Source organism: Lactuca saligna, chromosome 4, assembly GCF_052625555.1.
Source record: "Lactuca saligna cultivar CGN05327 chromosome 4, ASM5262555v1, whole genome shotgun sequence".
Classification (NCBI taxonomy): Eukaryota; Viridiplantae; Streptophyta; class Magnoliopsida; order Asterales; family Asteraceae; genus Lactuca; species Lactuca saligna.
In genome coordinates this window covers 26,763,145-26,786,488 of record NC_136420.1, presented here as the reverse complement: position 1 = coordinate 26,786,488, position 23,344 = coordinate 26,763,145, and the positions used below count along the sequence as shown (strand labels likewise).

Genomic DNA, 23,344 nt, shown 5'->3' with positions numbered 1-23,344 from the left:
GTCTTCGTAGCTAGAAGAGGAGTTTTCCGAGAAAAGGAATTGATAGGCCAAGAAGACAGTGGGAGGCAAATTGAACTTGAAGAAATTCAAGATCAAAGCGATGAAGGAACCTCTGACACTGGCACTCAACTTGAGGAGGAAACTCCTGTTGAACCTGTTGACGTGTCCTTACCTCTTCGACGTTCCTCTAGGGCTAGTGTTCCACCCCAGTTTTATGGTTTTCATATTACTACTGAAGGGGATACGTTTATTAGTGATAGTACACTAGTAAATTTGGATGAACCTAGCAACTATAAGGAAGCCATGGCAGGCCCAGAGTCTGCAAAATGGAAAGAGGCTATGGACAGCGAGATTCAGTCCATGTACGACAACCAAGTTTGGAATTTGGTTGATAATGTACCAGGTCGTAAGACAGTCGGGTGCAAGTGGATCTTCAAGAAGAAGACGGACATGGATGGGAAAGTGCATACTTATAAAGCGCGATTGGTTGCGAAGGGCTTTACTCAAACTCCCGGAGTTGACTATGATGAGACCTTCTCACCAGTTGCGAAGATAAAGTCTATTAGGGTGATGCTTGCCATATCTGCGTTTCATGATTATGAAATATGGCAGATGGACGTAAAGACCGCTTTCCTTAATGGAAAGTTGGCTGAGGATGTCTACATGAATCAGCCAGAGGGTTTTGTCAATGTGAAGCATCTGAATAGAGTATGCAAGCTTGAGAGATCTATTTATGGATTGAAACAAGCATCTCGCAGATGGAATCTTTGTTTTGATGAGAAGGTTAAAGAGTTTGGCTTTCTGCGAAGCGAAGATGAATCTTGTGTATATGTCAAAGCCAGTGGGAGTATAATAAGCTTTCTCGTATTGTATGTCGACGACATACTACTTATAGGAAACGATGTCCCAACCTTGCAGGAGGTCAAGTCCTGGCTTGGGAAATGTTTCGCTATGAAGGACCTCGGAGAAGCTGCTTATATTCTGGGAATAAGAATAGTAAGAAACAGGGAAAAGAGACTGATAGGACTCAGTCAGGATACATACTTGGAAAAGGTGCTAAAGCGTTTTAGTATGGAAAATTCCAAGAAAGGGGAGTTGCCAATCCAAAGCAATACCAAGCTGAGTAAGACTCAGAGCCCGAGTACAGAGACAGAGATAGCTGATATGAGCCGAGTACCTTACGCTTCCGCAGTAGGCTCTATCATGTACGCTATGACTTGTACTCGCCCTGATGTGGCCTTCGCTTTAAGCATGGTCAGCAGATATCAGGGGAATCCTGGTAGAGCACATTGGATTGCAGTTAAGAATATTCTTAAGTACCTTTGGAGGACCAAGGAATGGTTTCTAGTCCTCGGTGGGAGTGATGACTTAAGGGTACGAGGGTACAGTGATGCTAGTTTTCAGACGGATCGGGATAACTTCCGATCGCAGTCGGGCTGGGTCTTTACCCTAAATGGAGGAGCAGTGACTTGGAAAAGTTCCAAACAAGAGACCGTAGCTGATTCAACGTGCGAATCAGAGTATATTGCGGCGAGCGAAGCGTCAAAGGAGGCTATATGGTTGAAGAACTTCATTGGAGACCTTGGAGTTGTGCCATCCATAAAGGAGCCCATGGAAATTTTCTGTGATAATGAAGGAGCGGTTGCCTTAACCAAGGAACCAAGGGATCATGGCAGATCTCGACATATCGACAGGAAATACCATTTTATTAGACATCGGGTAGAAGAGGGACTCCTCGTTGTGAAGAGGGTATCGTCAGAAGATAACCCAGCAGATCCCCTTACGAAGGGACTGAGTAGGGTCAAGCATTTTCAGCACGCTAGGAGCGTAGGGCTGAAGGACGATATTAGTTTAGATTAGATAGGTAGGAAACTTGTAATAGATAATGTCATACTCAACAATTGATGATTAAATAAAAGTGTGTTATTTATAAGAAAGTTTCTATCATGTGTTGATTATTTATCTATTTTTCCGATTTTTTGCATGTTTTGACTTCCTGAATAATGAGATTATTCGAACAGTCCACAATCGCTCATATGTTGGAAGTAGATATGAAGAAAGATTGTCATAAATTTGTTTGTAGATTGTCTGAAAAGTTTTAGACATAGCAAAGGTTTGCTGCAAAGTTTATGAGTGCTTATGAAATTAGTATTGAGCATTGGAACAGACCCACACTTGCTGGTATTACTTCATGAATGTCATCACAAGTGATCGCAAGATGATAATATCATATAATCTTTAAACCTAGAGATATGGTTATTGTTTGCTAGTTGATTATACATTGATAATGCGAAAACGCATCAGTAACTTGATGTCATAAAACGCATTATTGTGTATGGTTTAACTGGTAAATGATAAAGGCATATTAGTCGACGTTTTTCTGTTCCTTTTATTCTATGAGGATAAAAGCGATATCTCGGCCACTTGATGATTTGGTTTGACTTATGTGCCGGGCCCGGTCAAGATGAAGTTGATGTGTTCAACTGAGTTCTATGTCGAACGAATCAGAGATCAAGAAACAAAATGCTGTACGATAAGTATCGTTAGCATGATATCTAGAACAGAGGATTATACGATCCCTTATCTAAAGGATAAGTTATTGGTCAGAGTTGACAGCGGCTATTGAAAGCTACGATTGCCATCGGGTACGGAAGTAATACGTGAGATATAGTTACTAGACTTATCCAAGTGGGAGACTGTTGGATTAATGTCTAAGTCAGTAAACCATATTTGGTATATACTTGACCCGAGTGTGCATGGTCCTTTTGGGTTGCCTTCACCAAAGCAACTTGACAAGGTAATTTGATATGAGAGAGGAGATATTATGATTTATTAATATATTATAAGAATAATATATTAAAGGAGAAATCATATTTATTTGATTAGTATTAGTCATGAATTAATTAGGAATTAATTTGGTGACTAAAAGAGACAAATTAAATAAAGGGGTATAAACTGTCAATTGTGTGATAGTTGAGTTTTGGGCTAGGAAACCTAATGGACTAAGGGGGAACGAAATTATGATGAAGGATCATCATATTTTCATCCAAGGCCTCATTCCATAAGGTTTCTTGGGCTGCTTGGTGGCTAAGCTGTCCATTAGGGTTTTGACTGAAACCCTAGTACCCTATACTATAAATACATGCCCTATGCTTCAATTTAAGGCCACTTGATTCCAAGGGAACCCTAGGGCCGAAATTAGCATCATTCCCTTCTCTCTCTTAGTTGCCTTCTTGCTTCAAGGTGTTTGTGAGCCATTAGAGGCACTACAATTGTGGTGCTTGCTTTCAAGAGTTCTAGAGAGTTCAAGAGATCAAGGAAACTAGTTGTTATTGCTATATAACAACAAAGGTATGTTTTCTACACTTCTATGTAAATTTCGAAAATTATAGAAGCATGCTAGGGTTTATTTTGTGTTCATAAAGTTGTATGTCTTATGGTGAAAACATAGATCCAAACTAGGGTTGCATGCACACATAGGATTGTTTGTATAAAACCTAACATGAAGGTCACTCGAAAATGGGTGATGTTCTAAGAGGCTACACATGAAAATGGTGTGTAATTAGCATGAGTTCTAGCTTGAAGAGATGTAATAATACTTGGAGTTTACAAGAACACTTACCAAATTCTATGGACCACCTTGAAGATGTAGCTTCCTTTGGAAGTAGCACACTAAATTTTAGAGAAGAAATGAGAGAGAATTTGAGAGTAAACTTGAGTGAAAATGATTTTTGTGTGGGTGAGGGAGAGGGTTCAGCCGATACTATAAAGAGGAGGGGAAATGACAAGCTTGGTTGCGTGGTGGTCCATTATGTGTGGTGTATGGATGCATGGTGGTTAGTTAGGTGTTTTGCTTGGTTGCTCTTTGGTTAAAAGGGGTAAAGCTATTAAGTGGCAAGCCTTTTGATTTTATTTTCTCTATATTTTTTGTCTTGACCAACCCGAAATCCTATAGGGTTTTCAGCCAAAGAAGTTTCCTAAGGGGGTTTTCGGTTCTTGGGTGGCCGAAAACACCCTTTGTGCTTAATGGGTTTATGGTTTGGAGTATGTATGTGTTTTCAGACTTAATTAGGCCTAATAAGAGAGTTTTCGGTCTAATAAGGCCCAAAGGAAATGGGTTTTTGTCCTAGAGTGTTTGGGTCAAGGCCCAAAAATGATTGGGCTTAACTATTGGATCAAGTTTTGGGCTTACATGAGGCTATTTCAACTTGATTCTAAATATATGCACCTATGTATTCATATAACATTATAGTTTTAATGTCACTAATAAGAAGCAACAATGTTACATGGAGGAAATTGTTATGTACAAGCTTCCTAATCTCAGCCCTAAATTGCTAGTTGTGACACAATTACATGGTGCGTCTTGGTTTTCCATTATTGATCTTCGGTCAAGGTATCACCAGATGGGGATTTGGGAGGAGGATATACTAAAGACAACTTTTAGGACTCGGTATGGGCACTATGAGTTTGTGGTGATGCCATTTGGTCTCACCAATGCCCCAACAACGTTCATGGATCTCATGAACAAAGTGTGCAGACCGATGTTGGATCAGTCGGTGATCATTTTTATTGATGATATCCTGGTCTATTCTAAGACCAAGGAGCAACATGAGCAGCATCTGAGGGATGTATTGGAGATACTAAGGGCAGAGAGACTTTATGCCAAGTTCTCCAAATGTGATTTCTGGTTGCGAGAGGTACAATTTTTGGGATATATCATCAACTAGGAGGGCATTTCGTTTGATCCAGCCAAGGTTGAGGCAGTGATGCGGTGGGAAGTACCAAAGAATGCATATGAGATCCGTAGCTTCTTGGGTTTAGTGGACTATTATTGGAGATTTATCCAGGATTTCTCCAAGATTGTTGTGCCTTTAACCCGCTTGACCAAGAAGAATGTGACATTTCAATGGGGGTACGAATCAACTGTTTGATTTTGAGACCCTGAGACAGAGGTTATGCGAGGCTCCGATTCTAGTACTACATGAGGGGTTGGATGATTTGGTAGTATATTATGATGCATCGATCTCAGGGTTAGGCACAATACTGATGCAGAGGTGGCATATGATAGCTTACGCCTCGAGACAGTTGAAGCCTCATGAGGCAAATTATCCCACTTACGACCTGGAACCGGGGGAAGTGGTGTTTGCCCTCAAAATTTGGAGGCACTACTTATATGGAGTACGGTGCACTATTTATACTGATAATAAGAGTTTGAAGTATTTAATGGATCAATAGAAGCTCAACATGCGACAGAGGAGGTGGTTGGATGTACTAAAAGATTATGATTACGAGATCTTGTACCATCCAGAGAAGGCCAACATGGTGGCCAATGATTTGATCCGCAAGACGGCAGGCTCCCTGATTGGGAACGTTTGTTTGAGGATGACAGTGATCTCTCCATTGTTGGATATGAACAAGGAGGCATAGGTGGAAGGATTGAAGAAGGAGAATTGGAAGTTAGAGCGGATACGGGGACAAATTCATTTGTTTTTCCGGAATGGTCAAGGTCTCCTGACCCAGTGTGTCCGAGTGTGGGTCCCAACATCTGGGGAAGTAAGGCAGAGAATATTGGAGGAGGCACATAAGTCTAAGTTTTCTATACACCCAGGGGCTACAAAAATGTATAGATACTTGAGGTTGAGTTATTGGTGGCCCTGCATGAAGAAGGAGATCGTCTGGTGTGTGGAGCGATGCTTGACCCACCGGAAGGTCAAGGCCGAGCATCAACAGCCTCATGGCAAGGTTAAACCGCTACCCATTCCCATGTGGAAGTGGGAAGAGATCACTATGTACTTCATCATGAAGTTACCGAAGACAGCGAAGGGTGTGGACGCCATATGGGTTATTGTGGATAGATTGACAAAGAGTGCCCACTTTATTTCGATCTCTGAGAGCATCTCCGCTGAGAAATTAGCAGATATTTATGTGCGAGAGGTGGTGGCGAGACACGGAGTACCATTGTCGGTAGTCTTTGATAGAGATGTTCGATTTACATCTAATTTCTAGAAGAAGTTCCACGATGAACTGGGCACTCAATTGCATTTCAATACGGAATATCACCCCCAGATAGATGGCCAAAGTGATAGGACGATCCAAACACTCAAGTATATGCTTCGGGCATTCATGTTGGATTTTGGAGGTAGTTGGGATACATACCTTCCATTGACAGAGTTTTCATACAACAATAGTTACCATGCCTGTATCTACCGACCTCCGTTCGAGATGTTGTATGGTCAGAGATGTAGGACCCCAGTTTGTTGGGGCGAGGTGGGACATCGAGTCATGGGGAGCATTGAGGTAGTGCTCAAGACTACTGGGCTGATTTAGTAGGTGCGCGACCGGCTACGAGTCGCGCAGAGCCTTCAAAAAAGTTATGCTGACCGACGACGATCTGATCTTGAGTTCCAGGTGAGGGACTTCGTGTTACTAAAGGTGTCACCTTTGAAGGGAGTCATCAAGTTTCAGAAGAAAGGCAATTTAGGGCCCCGATATATTGGACCCTTCAGGATTACGGCTCGGGTGGGCAAGGTTGCCTATTGTTTGGAGCTGTTGGATAAGCTTAGCTAGATTCACAACATCTTCCATGTGTCATGGCTTCGGAAGTGTGTCACCAACGAGGCCGTGGTCGTTTTTTTGGTCGACATTTAGGTGGACGAGAGCCTGAACTACATTGAGAGGCCTATTGAGATTTTGTATAGGAAGACCAAGGTTCTTCGGAACAAGGAAGTGAAGTTAGTAAAGGTGCAATGGCAACACCGAAGAGGCTCTGAATGGACATGGGAGTCGGAGGACGAGATGCGGTAGCATTACCCTGATCTATTTGCATCTATGGACTTCGAGGATGAAGTCTAGTCGTAGTGGGGGAGAGTTGTAACACTCCAAATCAGGCATGGTTGTTTAGACCCTTAAAAAGGAAAAGATGGCATAAAAGGTCCCTTAGTAGGTGGGGCGTACTCCAGGAGTACGCTTAGCATACTAAGGAATGCATGATCACGAAAGGTGGTCACGTATGTAGGGCGTACGTATAGGTATGTGGGGGCATACACGACAAATGCCAAAACTCTAAATTTTAGACTTAACACCAATTTAAGCACCCTTAAGCCTCTTGGACCAAACCCTAGTCAGTCTCCATAGCCTTAATTCACGTTTCTACACCAAAGATACCTTGTGAGATTGCTTTTGAGCTTAAGGAGTATATTTGTGGCCATTTTAGTGTCCATTCAAGAAGAAGGAGTTGCTAAGCAAGCTTGGAGTGGCATTAGGCTTCAAGGATTTGCATTTAGTTCACCTTGAAAAGCTTCTGGAGGTATAAAGATTTGATCTTTCCATCTTATTCATTAGATCTAGCTAGGGTTTCCTAATTGGTCCCTTTAGTTGGTTTTGGACTTTCTCTTAAGAGTTGAACAACTCCAGAGGCTGAAATTGTTAGATCTGAACTTTGTGAGCATGCTAGATGCATAAAGGTGCTAGCTTGAAGAGTTTCTAGACTCCATACACGAGTTTGAATCTTTATATGAAGTCCTAATGTGAAGAATGATGTTTTAAGTCCCATATAGCATGCAAGGGTATAAAGTTGCCAACTTTATGCCCTATGACGTCTTAATGAGCTCAAATATGGTATTGGACATTAGAACATCAAGTAATAAGCACTTAATGGGAGAAAGTGCTTAATCTATTTGTACGTTGGGCGTAAGTTAGAGTACGTCGTGCGTACAACTTAGAGACTCAGTACGTTGCGCGTACCTGTGTGGTACGCAACGCGTACGCACTTTCAGATAGGCTTGGACTTGTTTTGGTCTTGTAAGCATTTGGGCCTTAATTAGTCATTGCGACTGGTCACATTTTGGAGTTAGTGGGCCAACTTATCTGTTTTGGACCATGGATAGTATGGTTGGTCTTTATTGTGCCATGAGGCCCATTAATGATTTTGAACATGGACTTTGGGTCCATTAGCAAAGGAAGAATTTTTGGGTCATTGTGAAAGGACTTGGGGTTTAGGGTCCTTTAATTGAATTGTGTTCAGTCCTAACCTTGGGTAATGTTATTATTGTTCAGCACAGGTGGTTACAGACTGTTAGGAGAGCAACTTTCGGATTCAGCAAACAAAGGTGAGTCTCCTCACCATACCAATAGGTCAAAGGCACCCAGGCCGGACCATTTAGTTAGTTGTAGTGTTTATTGTGGATTCAGTACTGATATATCTGGTACACATGTATATGAGAATGTGCTAGTACTTATTGATTGGATATGTGAAGACCCCCGGGGGAGCCCGTGACAATTGGATATAAGACCATGTGGGGGATCCCATGGTATTCTTAGGTAAAAACCATGTGAGGGAGCCAATGACACATAGGGATAAGACCCCGGAGGGAGCTTGTGGCATCCTTATATGTTTATGTATGAGTTACGTATTATGATAGATATTTCTATGATATATGATATGCTAGTTGACTATTACGTTATTTGCATGGAATACCCCGGGGGGATCCATCGAAAGTTGGAAATAAGACCATGTGGGGGAGCCCATGGCATTCCTAGGTAAAGACCATGTGGGGGAGCCCATGGCAAGTAGGTATAAGACCCTGGAAGGAGCCCACGACATCCTTATATGTTTGAATGCATGGCTTATGTGATATATGTAGCATTTATAGCTAATATGATATGTGTTATGTGGATTGAGTGTGGGGTATGCTCTGGGAAACTCACTAAGCATTAGCTTATAGTTTGTGGATTTGTTTCAGGTACATCTAATCCCAAGGGCAAGGGGAAGGCTTGATGACGCGGCGTGCACTTTCTTTCAAACGTTTTATGGGATACTCTGATGATTTGAAATAAAATTGTATATGATATGAATTTTGAAAACAGTTGTATTTGTGATTTCATGGTTTGTGGAAAGTATTTTAGTTAATAAAAAATGATAAATTTCTTTTGAAAATGGGGTGGTTACAATCGTTGTAAAAATATAGATGAGAAAATACGCGCTTCCACTCGAAGCAATACAGTTGTGGAGCAGTTGTTCTAGAAGACATGCAAAGCGTATAATATGTCTGATTTTTATGCGTATTTGAACAACTTACAAAATGATGTGAATGGGAATGATCTTCACCGGCTTGACAATATTGCCATTGCAAAATGGGTATAGTTTTTTTCCCGTAAAGTACATTTCAATGTTAAATTCATTGACATTCCCGATGTCGTCAATTGGAATAGAACAAACAAACACGAGTTACTAATAACAACATTCATTCAAATGGTATATGACTCGATTCAAGGAGTGTATGTTCAACGTGTTGCATTCGGAGGTAATAATGAAATGTTATTATACAATATGACATCATAATTTTTATTTGATGATCCAATTCATTTTGCAGGGGAATTCCATGGTCTTCTGACCCCTTATGCACTTAAGGTGGTTTAAAAAAGATTTATCCACTCTGATGGTTGTATGGTTAGGCATATTGTTGATGATAGATATGAAGTGATTAAGTATTTAACCACCGAATCCATGCAATTAGAACGTGGTATTTATACTTACGAGAAATGGCAAAAATATGGTATATCTTGTGATCATGCTACATTATCACTAAAAGGCTTTAAATTGAAGAATTCCAGTAAATGGTAAATTTAAAGTTACCTACCGCGGTGTATCGAAATGCTTTTCAAACTGAGACGGTGAATCCTATTCCAATCCTTATGCATTGGGAAATACCAGTTGAAAGTGTTATTATCTTACCTCCACAAAAGTTTACTTGAATTTTAATGTATGGATAACAAAGAATATTAGTTTGTATTCAGTTCTATGTTAACCTTAGTTTTGGTCCGTTGGCGTTGTTTAGTTTTTAATAAATAATTTTTACCTTTTAATTAATAATTTTTACCTTTTAATAAATAATTGTAATGTATGGATCACAACGAATTGACAAAAAGCTTTGCAGACTGATAAACAACTCTTTGTAGAGTTGAAGGGTCTATATATTGTCATAGATGATCGTTGAATTTTTGGTAAAGAGTTACAAATTATTTTGAATTTTAATATGAGTTCATATTCAATTTCTATATTTGCTCGTGCAACGAACTTGATTGTTACTATTGTGATATTGTGATCCGATAGACCATTTTATTGCACTGTCACCAAACATGAGAGGACCATATATATCTGATGATACTTTGCGACAATTGCAATGGGCTGAAGAACAAAAAAAAAAGATAAAGAGTCATCTCGGGCTCTCATTGAACGTCGTGAAGTAATTGCGATATAGTGCAAAGAGGCTGAGGAAATGATTTAGATTAATAAAAATAAAATCAAAGACCATGAAGAATGGATAAAAAAGACCAAGAAGACTATCAAAATGACTGAAAATGGCTTGACGAGAAGGATGCAGTAATGATAGATCTTGGGTGGCAAAAGGATAGTTTTGAAGATAAACTAAGAATTAGGGACACCTATATAACAATAGAGAAAGATAAATATTCATTGCAATTCCTTTAAGTTAATTACTATTGTTGTACGTTTATTATGTGTTTTTCGTTTGTAATATGTATTATCTTCGAGTTTAAGTTCTTTTATGAAATTAACTCTACTAGTAATGATGCACTAATATAATCATAAAATAACCCATAATCTTTAAAGTAACCACACAATTTCAAAGTAAACAATCAACGCCTTCCAAAACATAACATACTTAATTATAAACACAACATCGATCATTCAAATCAAATGTTGAACAATAGTCTTCTCTTTGCGTCATGTGTGTCTCTTGCATCTCGTGAGTCCCTTGCGTCCCTTTCTCTTTTTGTCTTGCTACCTGACGCTGCGCTACTCTTTCTAGGCTTCTTTTTCTTCATTGGGACCAATGTCGGACAAGTCGCTGCATTATGTGTTGTACTATCACACCTACTACACCTTGTTACTATAGGTTCCTCACCTTGTGACGGGCTATGATTTTTTTGGTATACTAGATTTACGTGTATCCATTATTGGGGGTATAACAAACATCATCTCATTAGGAATCTCCCAATCACACGGTTCTGGAAGGGGGTAAACCACCTCCTCATACGTAATTCGATACGTTTCCATTTTGTAATCGTATATAGCTAGATCTTTAAAGTTATTTTTTTTCAAGTGCTTTAAGACCATTATGATATGACCACAAGGCAAACCAGTTCCTTCCCAATATTTGCATGTATAAGTCTTTTGCTTCAGATCAAATATGCCACCATGTTTGAAATCATGCACTTGTTATATTGCATCTGAAACACCTGAAACATACCATCCTATTGTACGCTCTATATTTTTTGCTAACTATTTTTTCAGCCCACTCCGTTAGCATTATTGAACACTTCCCTGTAAAGAACACACACACACACACACACATATATATATATATATATATATATATATAATTAACATATTATTCGACATAATTAAAGTCCAAATTAAAGTCATACCTCCATCTATGCGACGCTTGTTACACCATTCTTATGAAAGACAACAAAATAACTCAAGAAAGAGTATTATAGGCATATTCCTTGCATCTACAGATAAAGCATTCATGGACTTTGCACTATTGGAGGTCATGTAATTATATAATTTCAACAGGGAATATGCTCTAGTCCATTTAGCACATGGAATATCACTTAGGTACGCCGCTACTTGTGGCTTAGTAGAACTAAATCTATACCAAAAATCTTCAAATACATTTATTTTGAAAGCTCTCAAAAGCCTCCAAAACAAGACTTTTCTTTTATCATTTTTCCCAAACCGGTGTACTATGTTTCCTAGTAGATGAAAAGCACACATGCCATGATGAGTGTTTGGGAAACATTTTCAATACTAACCCGAATTGCATCGGCTCTATCAGTTACAAAGGTCAAATCTTGACAATCACCAATGCATTCATACAAAATTTTCAAGAAACCATGTGCAAGTAAGACCACTCCCCTTTTTTCATATTCCGTGTGCAACGGGCACTATCTGGTTGTTCCCATCCATAATTACTGCATGCAAAATGGTTCCCTTAAAACCCCCCTTTCAAATGGGCACCATCCATAACTATGACTTACGACAAAAACGTTTGAACGCTCATATCTGCAATATATTTGTATGGAACACATAAACACTCTACATTCTTTTTACAAATTAGTATATATTAAATAACAACAAGTTATTTGTATTTACTGTGCTCCCAATGGCATAAAAATAACACTCGAAACAATCTTCAAAATCTGTTTGTATATAGGCTACTGTACCAGGATTATGCTTCTCCAAATTGTGAAAATAAATAGGAAGTTTGGAAAAAAATTCTTCAGATGATCCTAACCACAGTTCTATAGCATATTGTTTTTCACGCCAAGCTTGTTTGTAACTTACATTGATATCTAGCAAAACATTCAAATCCCTTGATATTTCATTAGGCCTCCAAACCTTCAAACGGATTTTCCCATAGCCTCATGAAATATAGTACCCATGACTTTTTATTTGCGTGCTTATGATTTGGGTGTATCTGTAATGATGACCATGTGTGCACATTGTTGAAAGTCTTGATTTCAAATTTATCAGTCGAATCAAGGCGTTTTGCATATAAACGCCAATTATAGTTCTCAATTCCACAATATACATCTTAACGGTTTTTGTAAAATATATGTTCTTAAAATGAAACTTTTCTCTAGTTTCTTTAAGACTCAACAAAAATATTAGTTGTTGTTTCTTATCATACGTTTGACAAACAAACATATCATCATTTGACGTAAACTGTGAGATGGTCAGGGTTCAAGAATAAGATCATGACAATCAGGTTTGGGAGGCATGCCGTAAAAGATGTCTGAAGCTTTTTTTGTTCGTGTGTGAACTCATCTTCTGACCAGCCATCATCTGATTCTTCATCGTCTGACAAAGTTTTATCACGCAGTCTTCCAAACTCATATAAATTTTCTTCTTCTACCTTATCCAGTGCCGCATCGAACTAGTTAGAGGATGCCACATGTTGCGAGGAGAGCGGCCAACCAGAGCCAAGGTACGACGCGTGCCTGGTCTGTGGGCGACGCGTATCCAATAAAATTTGGTTGTAAATAGCATTCCAGACCCTCACTTCTCCTCAGACATTTCAGGAGCAATTCCTCTAAACTCTGTATCCTTTGGTTTGATATTTTTCTTTAGATTCTAGGGTATGTTAGCTATCAGAAGTCTCTAATAGCCCGAATAATAAAAGCTCTAAAATCAAAGTTCTTCCAGTGTAATTACTAGACTTTTGCCAGGAAAATCTTTGTAAGTTAATCTACACTTATATTGCTTTCAATGTAACTTATATTTATAATCATAACTGTTATTATGAATCTATAAATAAGATTTAACAATGATTTCATGTTATAATACTGATTGATCTACATACATGGATGATGTCTAGGCTGGATTTAGTGGGGTGTTTAAAGTGGGATATCCAAACAGTATAATCTATATACCAAACAGACACTACCTCCGATATGATTCTACTTGGTTGTTCTTTACTTAATAGATCTTGATGTAAACATTAGTATTAGTGAGGAATCTAGACTATCATTAGTCACCAGGAACGTTAGACTAAGACTTAATATTGATCGTAGTTAGGTCACGTCAAATGAAAAGCTTAGGTGTTAGGCGGAGCGCTACCCAAATCCCTAATCATCCACTTTTAACAAGTGAGTGCATGGTTAATTTCAACTTACACATAGATACACGTATTCTAATTACGTAAATGTTATGTGTGATGTTTAGCTATGCTTAATATATCCATGCAACATGATATAACTATTACTTAATTAAACTATATATTTATCATAGTTAAAATATGATTAGGTAGTAAAAGGCTGTATGAGACAAATAAATAAGAAGTTGTGATATGTTAGTACAAGGTTGTGTGAAATAATAAATAAGAGGATGTGATAAGTTAGTGAAAGGCTATGTGAAATAATAAATAAGAGATTGTCATAGGTTAGTGAAAGACTGTGTGAAATAATAAATAAGCTATTGTGATAGGTTAGTGACGGTTCGTGTGAAATAATAAATAAGAGTTTGTGATAAGTTAGTGAAAGGCTATGTGAAATAATAAATAAGAGGTTGTCATAGGTTAGTGAAAGACTATGCAAAATAATAAATAAGCTACTGTGATAGATTAATGAAGAGTCGTGTGAAATAATAAATAAGAGGTTGTGATAAGTTAGTGAATAGTTTTGAAAATAATAAATAAGAGACCGTGATAGTTTAGTGAAGAGTCGTGTGAAATAACAAATAAGAGAATGTGATAGGTTGGTGGAGGGTCGTGTGAAATAATAAATGAGAGGTTGTGATAGGTTAGTGAAGGGATGTGCGAAATAATAAGATGTGACCAAATTACTATCGTACTTTTGTGTTTACCAAAAGTACTATCGTAATGTTGTGCTCATCCAAAGTACTATCGCACTGCTGTGTTTACCTAAAGTACTATCGTACCGTTGTTCTCATCAAAAGTACTATCGTACTGTTGTGTTTACCTAAAGTACTATCATGCCATTGTGTTCATCCAAAGTATTATTATACTGTTGTGTTTACCCAAATTACCATTGTACTGTTGCGCTCATCTAAAGTACTATCGTATTGTTATGCTTATCCAAAATATTGTTGTACTGTTGTTCCTAGTCATCTAGGAAAATATTAGTTAGTAAACGACTATGCGAAATAATAAGCTGTGACCAAAGTACCATTGTATTGATGTGCCTAGTTATTTAAGGAAGTATAGATAACGATCGATGTTGATAAAGATCCTTAAGGAGAGCTTCATCGATATCATTGTTTTAGGATTAGGAAGTGAGAATAACGGGAATGAGTACCTAGGATATTTGATTGTTGTGAAATATATAATTAAAAATTATAATATTGTGGGTTGAAACCCTATGTACTCACCAGGTTTCCCTGACCCACTCAATTTATTTGTATCACAAGTATCGGTACAACTGTACATGAATAATGATCTGATGAGAGACTCGAGTAGATATAAACTATTAGTATAATAAGATATTGTAAGCCCTATAACGATTATGTTTATTGATATGTTTCTTGTATTAGTTATGATATCCAAAGTTTTTAATAATCAATGAAAAATATTTATTCAAAAATACTTTTATGGGACAAATTCTGCAATTTAAAGAATACTATGTTTTAAAATAAGTATAAAACAAATGTCTTTTCAGGCCATGAAAATGAAAATGTCACAAATCCTACTATCTTTAAATACTTGAATTAAATAAATTTGATATAAACATTCTTGAAAAGTAGGCGTTACATTTGTCAAATTGTACCATTCTTTTAGCTAGGCCGTTTGGTTGGGGGTATTTTATGAGTTTTTATGGGAATCATAATAAAATTACCATGAATTCTTGTATATGATTGCAAAAACTAAAGAAATTTAATTCCACCGAAATCGACAATATGTCATGATCGAAGGTTTTTCCAGAACTTTCATAGACCCATGTAATTTTAATTTCAAACTTTTAATAAATGTTAAATACTTATTTACAATGTAGATTCTACATCTCCATAGGTTTCCCATGCACGTCTCTTTATCAATCTTACATACCTTATTTCTTCAACTACTCCCTCCAATGACTTCGTCCCATGTCTTCCCCATTCTATCTGTCGACGATACCAACCATCAACAAATTAAACGTTGAAAACTATTCCGTTCACTGACACTCAACACACCACTCTCCCTTGTTGGGTTTACAACGTTTGTGTTCAAAATATTTTGAGCTATTTTACTTTAGAATAAGAAATACTATTAATGTATCATTATGAGGTCTTATATTCTTGTATATCGCAAGTATTTCTTATCTAATGTTGGAAAATTTCACCGATGACTCTAAAATTTGGGTCTTATATTCTTGTATATCGCAAGTATTTCTTATCTAATGTTGGAAAATTTCATCTATGATTCTCTAAAATTTGAAATTCAAGTTCAAATCCTTTTGTGAATTTTACTTGAGCTGATCTTTGATATAAATTACTAGATATACGAAAGAAATTAGTTATTATGGTATGGTATTTTGATTCTGATATGATTTTACGAGTCATATTTTTTCAAAACAGAAAACAATCGTAGATTTAAAACAGAAAACAATCGTAGATAACATCTAGATCTTGACAACATTAATTTCGTTTGTTAAACATTTTTTACTTTAACATTTTGCCGTTTAGTTTTATTAAAGTGTAGCTTTTACATAAATTAAAAAAAATTGGTTCTTAGACAAAGTTAATTGGTTGTAGTATGATTTTACCATCTAAACTATATTAATGCTCTTATTCTAGTAATTTGAGTATGTTAAAAAATAATAATTTCTTAACTATAACATCTTAAGCATCATTTTAAAGTTATTCATAAAAACAGTACCTAACTAATGCCAAAATTTTCATGGTAAATCAGATTATACGATGGTTAAATTTTTTCAAATATCTTTTTAACATGAATTTTAGGAAGATAAACTTATTTATTCCTTAAGATAAACAGCGCGTGAGATGACTCGCCTACGCCGTGAACCAATAGTAGCTAAACAACCAAAATGGTCTGCTGCTGACCTGCTGTCTCTCTAAACCCTAATGATTTCCATACAGCTCCTTTTTATTCCTTCTTTCCTCCATAGTCGTCCTTGCAGATTTCTGTAAACCCTAGAGGAATTCTGTCACCACTTCCTTCACAATCCTTCTACGATTTCCAAAATCGTTATCCTTCTGATTCAAAAGACACTGACATGGATCTTCCAAGTCTAGCTGTTGTTCTACAAGCAGCACTTAGTCCCAATCCTGCTGAAAGAAAAGCCGCTGAAGAGAGCCTCAATAAGGTATTTACTTCTCATTTGGATCGAAGTTACATTGGAAATCGTATTCAATCATTATGATTGATTTGGATGATGATTTACAAGTGTTTGCTGTTTCGTTCGTTTTGATTCTGTAGTGATGTACTCTGTTTCATTGTGTTACTTATCTGTGAATCTCAATTCTGTTTACCGACTCGATTTTGGCCAAATATCATGAATTTTGTGTTTGTGGATGGAATCTTACTTTCACGATGAATTAAACAGTTTGTTATAGTGAAGGAGTCATCTAATTTTAGTTTTCCGTTTGTTTTGTGCGAGTTTACCATGTTAATTTGGAAATAATTTTCCTTTTCAGTATCAGTATACTCCTCAGCATTTGGTGAGGCTGCTGCAGATAATAGTAGATGGAACTTGTGATTTGGCAGTGAGGCAGGTTGCAAGCATTCATTTTAAGAACTTCATAGCAGAAAACTGGTCACCTCATGATCCAGGTACATGTTTTCTATAATACACTTCAATTTGATCCTACTGAACTGCATCCATACAACTTAATGCCTCCTGTTTTGGAGAAAATTTAGCTTGAACACCTGCCAACTTCTGAACATCCTTTAATACAATCTTTGCTAACGTAGATGAACAATCCAAGATTTTGCCAAGTGATAAGGATTTGGTGAGGCAGAACATCCTTGTTTTTGTAGAACAAGTCCCTACATTGTTGAGGTAAAGACAATTACTTTAGATATTTGCTTCTTTTGTTCTTTATCAACAATTCATCATATTCTGTTTACACTTTACAGGGCACAGTTGGGAGAGTGTCTCAAGACAATCATACATGCTGATTATCCTGAACAATGGCCAGGTCTTTTGCATTGGGTGACACTTAATTTGCAAGGGCAGCAAGTTTTTGGAGCTCTATTTGTGCTAAGAATTCTTTCTAGAAAATACGAGTAAGTTCACTAATGTTGATATGTGGGCTTTTGAATCTTGATCAATGTATGTAACTTATAACTTTCTATACGTAGGTTCAAGTCAGATGAAGAGAGGACACCTGTTCATCATGTCGTTGAGGAGACATTTCCTCATCTGCTCAATATCTTTAGCAGGCTTGTACAGATAGGAAATCCATCAATAGAAGTAGCAGATTTGATTAAGCTCATTTGCAAAATATATTGGTCTTCCATTTATGTAAGTTACTTCATTGAAATATACTTCTACTGAGAGTATATCAGTTGCTTCTTACTTCTTACAATAAAATGATATCCAGCTGGAGATTCCAAAGAAATTGTTTGATCCAAATGTGTTCAATGCTTGGATGATTCTTTTCTTGAATATATTGGAGAGACCTGTTCCATTAGAGGGTCAACCTGCTGATCCAGACCTTCGTAAGTCATGGGGATGGTGGAAGGTAAAGAAGTGGACTGTTCATATATTAAATCGCCTCTATACTCGGTGAGTCAGATTCATCTTTATAAATTTGACTTTTTGACTTTATAAACATCTGAATGATTTTGTGTAACTTTTACACAGGTTTGGGGATTTGAAATTGCAAAACCCAGAAAACAAAGCTTTTGCACAACACTTTCAGAAAAACTATGCTGGGAAAATATTGGAATGTCATTTGAACTTGTTGAATGCAGTTCGTGTTGGTGCTTATTTACCTGATAGAGTTACCAATCTTATCTTGCAATATTTGAGCAATAGGTTTGTTTTATTTTGTTATCTTCTCACTTTTTTTATTCTTTTTTCTTGTAGTTTTTTTTTATATTTCCATATCATAATAATGCAGTATTTCCAAGGCTGCTACATACAATCTGCTCCAAGCAAGACTTGATGTGGTTCTTTTTGAGATAATCTTTCCACTTATGTGCTTCAATGACAATGATCAAAAACTCTGGGAAGAAGATCCACATGAGTATGTCAGAAAGGGTTATGGTGAGTCTTCTGTAAATTACAGTTTTATCCCTGAGTTTTCTTTTGCAAATTTGGTCCTTATATTTTGAAGTTACCTCACGATTTTCGTTCTCTTAGTGAACAAACACCCTAGCTGTTTAGTTCTTTTAAGAAAAAGACCTTTTTGCCCTTGGACAATTCAACATCTATTTTCTTGTTCCAGATATCATTGAAGATCTATACAGTCCCAGGACTGCAGCAATGGACTTTGTGAGCGAGTTAGTTAGAAAACGTGGAAAAGAAAACCTTCAAAAATTTATATTATTCATTGTGGAGATTTTTAAAAGGTATATCTTTTACTCTTCTTAAGTTATCTATTTCCCATGTTTCACAAACAAGTGAAAAGTTTTTCAATGGTGTATTTTACTATTTTATATCAGATATGAAGAGGCACCAGTTGAGATTAAGCCTTATAGACAAAAAGATGGTGCACTTCTTGCTATTGGAACACTCTGTGATAAATTAAAACAAACTGAACCTTATAAATCTGAGCTCGAACACATGTTAGTTCAACATGTTTTCCCTGAGTTCAGTAGTCCAGTGGGCCATATTAGAGCAAAGGTAAATGTTATTAGTTATTATCTCCTTTTTATTCTTTTATAGTTCTGAACTTCTGATCTTATTTATTTATTTTTAAAATTTTTTTAAAGGCTGCATGGGTTGCTGGACAATATGCCCATATTAATTTCTCAGACCCGAATAATTTCCGCAAAGCACTACAAAGTGTTGTTGCTGGGATGCGGGACCCAGAGCTTCCAGTTCGAGTTGATTCTGTTTTTGCTTTGCGTTCTTTTGTTGAAGCCTGCAAAGGTAAATTAAACTAAACTTATTTGGAATTTCTGATTTTTGGAATTTTTAATTTAACAAAAACCATTTGTTTTTCAGATCTTGGTGAAATCCGGCCAATTCTTCCACAGCTACTTGATGGTATGTATTATATGAAATAAAGCAGAGTATATAAAGAGCTTTATTTTTTATTTTTATTATTATTATTTTTTTGCTTCAGAGTTTTTTAAGCTTATGAATGAAGTTGAAAACGAGGATCTGGTGTTTACCCTGGAGACTATTGTTGACAAGTTTGGTGAAGAAATGGCACCTTATGCTGTTGGCTTATGCCAGAACCTTGTAATTCATTTTCTTTTTTCTTTTTCCTCATAAAATCATACATTTTTAGCAACTTGGCTTATTATTATTAATCAATATATATGTTATATTATACAGGCTGCTGCATTTTGGAAATGTATGAACACAGCTGAAGCAGATGATGAAGCTGATGATCCAGGTGCATTAGCAGCCGTTGGATGTCTTCGTGCAATCAGCACCATTCTTGAATCAGTCAGCAGACTCCCTCATCTCTTTGCTCATGTTGAGCCAACTCTTCTTCCTATCATGCGTCGCATGCTCACAACTGATGGACAAGGTAATAATAATATTTTATTATTTATTTTAATAAAAAATTACAATTCACTATTTTATTATTATTATTTTTTTAAACAGAGGTTTTCGAAGAAGTTTTGGAAATCGTATCCTACATGACCTTTTTCTCACCAACAATCTCAATGGATATGTGGAGTCTTTGGCCTTTACTAATGGAAGCTCTTGCTGAATGGGCTATTGACTTTTTCCCAAGTATGTTGACTTATTTTTTTTTAGTCAACTTTTTTCTTTTTTAATTCTTTATATTATACTCTTTTTGTAGATATTCTTGTTCCCTTGGATAACTACATATCCAGAAGTACAGTCCACTATCTCACATGCAAGGACCCAGACTACCAACAAAGTTTGTGGGTTATGCTTTCCAACGTAAGAAATATTTTAATTAATTATTTATTTTTCATGTTGTCAGATTAAAAGTAATGATGAGGTGTCCGTTTTTGTGTCAGGTAATGAATGACAAAAACTTGGAAGACAATGACATTGAACCTGCCCCTAAGCTTATAGCTGTAGTGCTACAGAACTGCAGGGGACAGGTGGACCATTGGGTTCAGCCTTATATTAATATCACAGTTGAACGCTTGCGAAGAGCTGAAAGACCTTACTTGAAATGCCTTCTCATGCAAGTTGTAAGTAAAAATAAATCAAACTCACTTTTCTATCTTTTTGTTTTGATTTTAAATAATTCTTGATATATATATATATATATATATATATATATATATATATATATATATATATTTTATTGTTGTGCAGATTGCTGATGCTTTATATTACAATCCATGTTTAACACTCAATATATTGCATAAGCTTGGTGCTACTGAAATCTTTAACCTTTGGTTTCAAATGTTACAACAAACTAAAAAGAACGGTGTCCGGGTTAATTTCAAAAGGTAAATAAATATAAATAAATAAATAATTAATCACCCTAGAATCATTTTATTTTATGTATATATATTTTTTTTTCAGGGAAAATGATAAGAAAATTTGCTGTTTGGGGTTGACATCTATGCTTTCACTTCCTTCCGATCAGTTGCCAGGAGAAGCCTTGGAACGTGTTTTTAAGGCAACACTTGATCTCCTTGTTGCATACAAAGATCAACTTGCAGGTTCCCCATATCATTAATTTAAAAATTTTCATTTTTGGTCCCTCATCTTTTCAATTTCTGCAATTGTTGTCCTTTACATAACCTTTTGCTCCATGCTCCAAACATGTAATTCACCAAAGTTTTTTGGTGATATTGATACACAGAAGCAGAGAAGGAAGAGGCTGAGGAGGATGACGATGACATGAACGATGGTTTACAAAGTGATGACGAGGCAGATGGGTCCGACAGAGAGATGGGATTCGATGACGAGGATGGTGACGAGGCAGATAGTTTAAGACTTCAAAAACTAGCTGCACAGGTTTGTTATTATTGACTTGAAAAAAAAATAGCAACTTAATTTAAAAGAAAAAAGAAAAGTTATATTTGTTGGAATTAAATAAAATATTCATCAGGCCAAGGCATTCCGGTCAACCGATGACTACGATGACGACTCAGATGATGACTTCAGCGATGATGAGGACCTACAGTCGCCTATTGATGACGTGGACCCCTTTGTTTACTTTGTGGATACCATGAAAGGTAAGAAAGCATGAGTTAATTTAATTCTATGATATTTTAAAAAAAAATTATTTAACTTTTTTTTAAAAAAAATAAAATTATGTGTAGTTTTGCAAGTATCAGATCCAACGAGGTTTCAGAACTTGTCACAGACGCTTGACTTCCATTATCAAGCACTGGCAAATGGAGTTGCTCAGCATGCTGATCAGAGAAGAATAGCGATTGAGAAGGAAAAGCTTGAGAAGGCCACGTCAGCAGCAGCATCAGCCTCATGATGTGTTTGTGTTATATAATATAATATATATTGGTGTTGAAATTTTGGTGTTTGGAACTGGCGGTCAATGGTGGTGAGTGGCGGTCAATGGTGAGTACTCAAAAAGAGTAAATTTTTTTTTTTTTTTTTTTTTTTTGATGAGGTGGTGTGTTTGTAGGTGTAAGTTTGGTTTTTGTAGTCGTGAAAGTTAAAAGTGAAAGTGAGATGATAAAGGAAAAGCCCTTTTGGGGTGGGGGTTTTGAATTGTTTGTTGATGATACCAACCATTTGAAGCTTTACATAATTGGGTGTATTATTTTTTTATTCTTTTTTCTCCATCTTTTTTTTTTTTAAAATTTTTTTCTTTTCTTCATAGTAGAGGTGATGATGGATTAATTACCTCCTATGGATATGGATGTATATCTTGGTTTTACGTTATTGAATGGTGTTTTAGACACAGATTTTTGTGTAAATTTCTTACAAAGACTGCATTCTAGTTTTTATCTGATTTGGGTGCTTTAAATTTATATAATTTTAAGGGATAAATCTCCGAATAGAGCCATATTTGTTTATTCTTGAATGAGAAGATATTATTAGGGGTTGTTAATCAGGTCATCGTGTAGTGTTTTTGTTTGATGCGACACGACAATGTTTTATGTAATACAAACACAACAGGACTCGATGTTTTTTTTTAACTAACAAGACATGATACGATAAACATAACATAATATAACAGTTAGTTTATTAATATTTAATTATACAACATAACAAATAAATGTTAAATTGGTCTGTTTTTTATGATAAGTCAAAGGTTTAGTTCTTTTAACATTTTTTTTAATTAAATTTGAATGACCAAGCTAACCCATCCCATAATCTCATCCATCTCATTCCTCTCTTTTTATTTGACTACCACTACCACAACTCGCTGGCTACCACCACCACTTGGAAATTAGGATTCCAGGATGTTAAAAAACAAAGAGAGGATCAAACCCACATACATAAACATCTAGGAAGAAATTGTAACTGAATTTAGAGAATTTAAAAGTAATCTCTAACATCTTTTTCTTACACCCTATTTGAAATTTCAAAATCGTCTGCCTCTACTTTCACTTTTGGAACACAAATAGAGTTCTAAACAAAAGAGAGATTCGGAGATGTGCCATTTAGGTGACCACAATATTGATAGATCCTCATCGATCATCAATTGCAAGAGACAATTCTTCATTAGATTCGAATTTAACATGCATGAAAAGTTGTATTGAAATTCTTATAATACTTC

General features: G+C 36.3%; 1 protein-coding gene across 2 annotated transcripts; it reads left to right on the top strand.

Moving 5' to 3' along the window:
- The first annotated feature begins 16,577 nt into the window (after positions 1-16,577).
- On the top strand, positions 16,578-22,389 carry LOC145041421 (importin beta-like SAD2). 2 transcript variants are annotated; one of them, XR_013680182.1, is made up of 23 exons: positions 16,578-16,845; positions 17,177-17,312; positions 17,454-17,541; positions 17,619-17,768; positions 17,844-18,006; positions 18,086-18,270; positions 18,349-18,522; positions 18,608-18,753; positions 18,935-19,058; positions 19,152-19,332; positions 19,422-19,581; positions 19,657-19,698; positions 19,778-19,896; positions 19,993-20,191; positions 20,269-20,400; positions 20,471-20,574; positions 20,655-20,834; positions 20,962-21,098; positions 21,175-21,314; positions 21,458-21,612; positions 21,707-21,833; positions 21,921-22,176; positions 22,244-22,389. XR_013680182.1 is itself a non-coding variant. In XM_078989489.1 (22 exons), the coding sequence occupies exons 1-22, from the start codon at positions 16,756-16,758 to the stop codon at positions 22,085-22,087; spliced, it is 3,099 nt and encodes a 1,032-aa protein (XP_078845615.1). In that variant the 5' UTR covers positions 16,578-16,755; the 3' UTR covers positions 22,088-22,389. The 2 variants fall into 2 exon arrangements, 1 of the variants encoding a protein (XP_078845615.1); XM_078989489.1 differs by having other exon boundaries at positions 21,921-22,389.
- Positions 22,390-23,344: the final 955 nt, after the last annotated feature.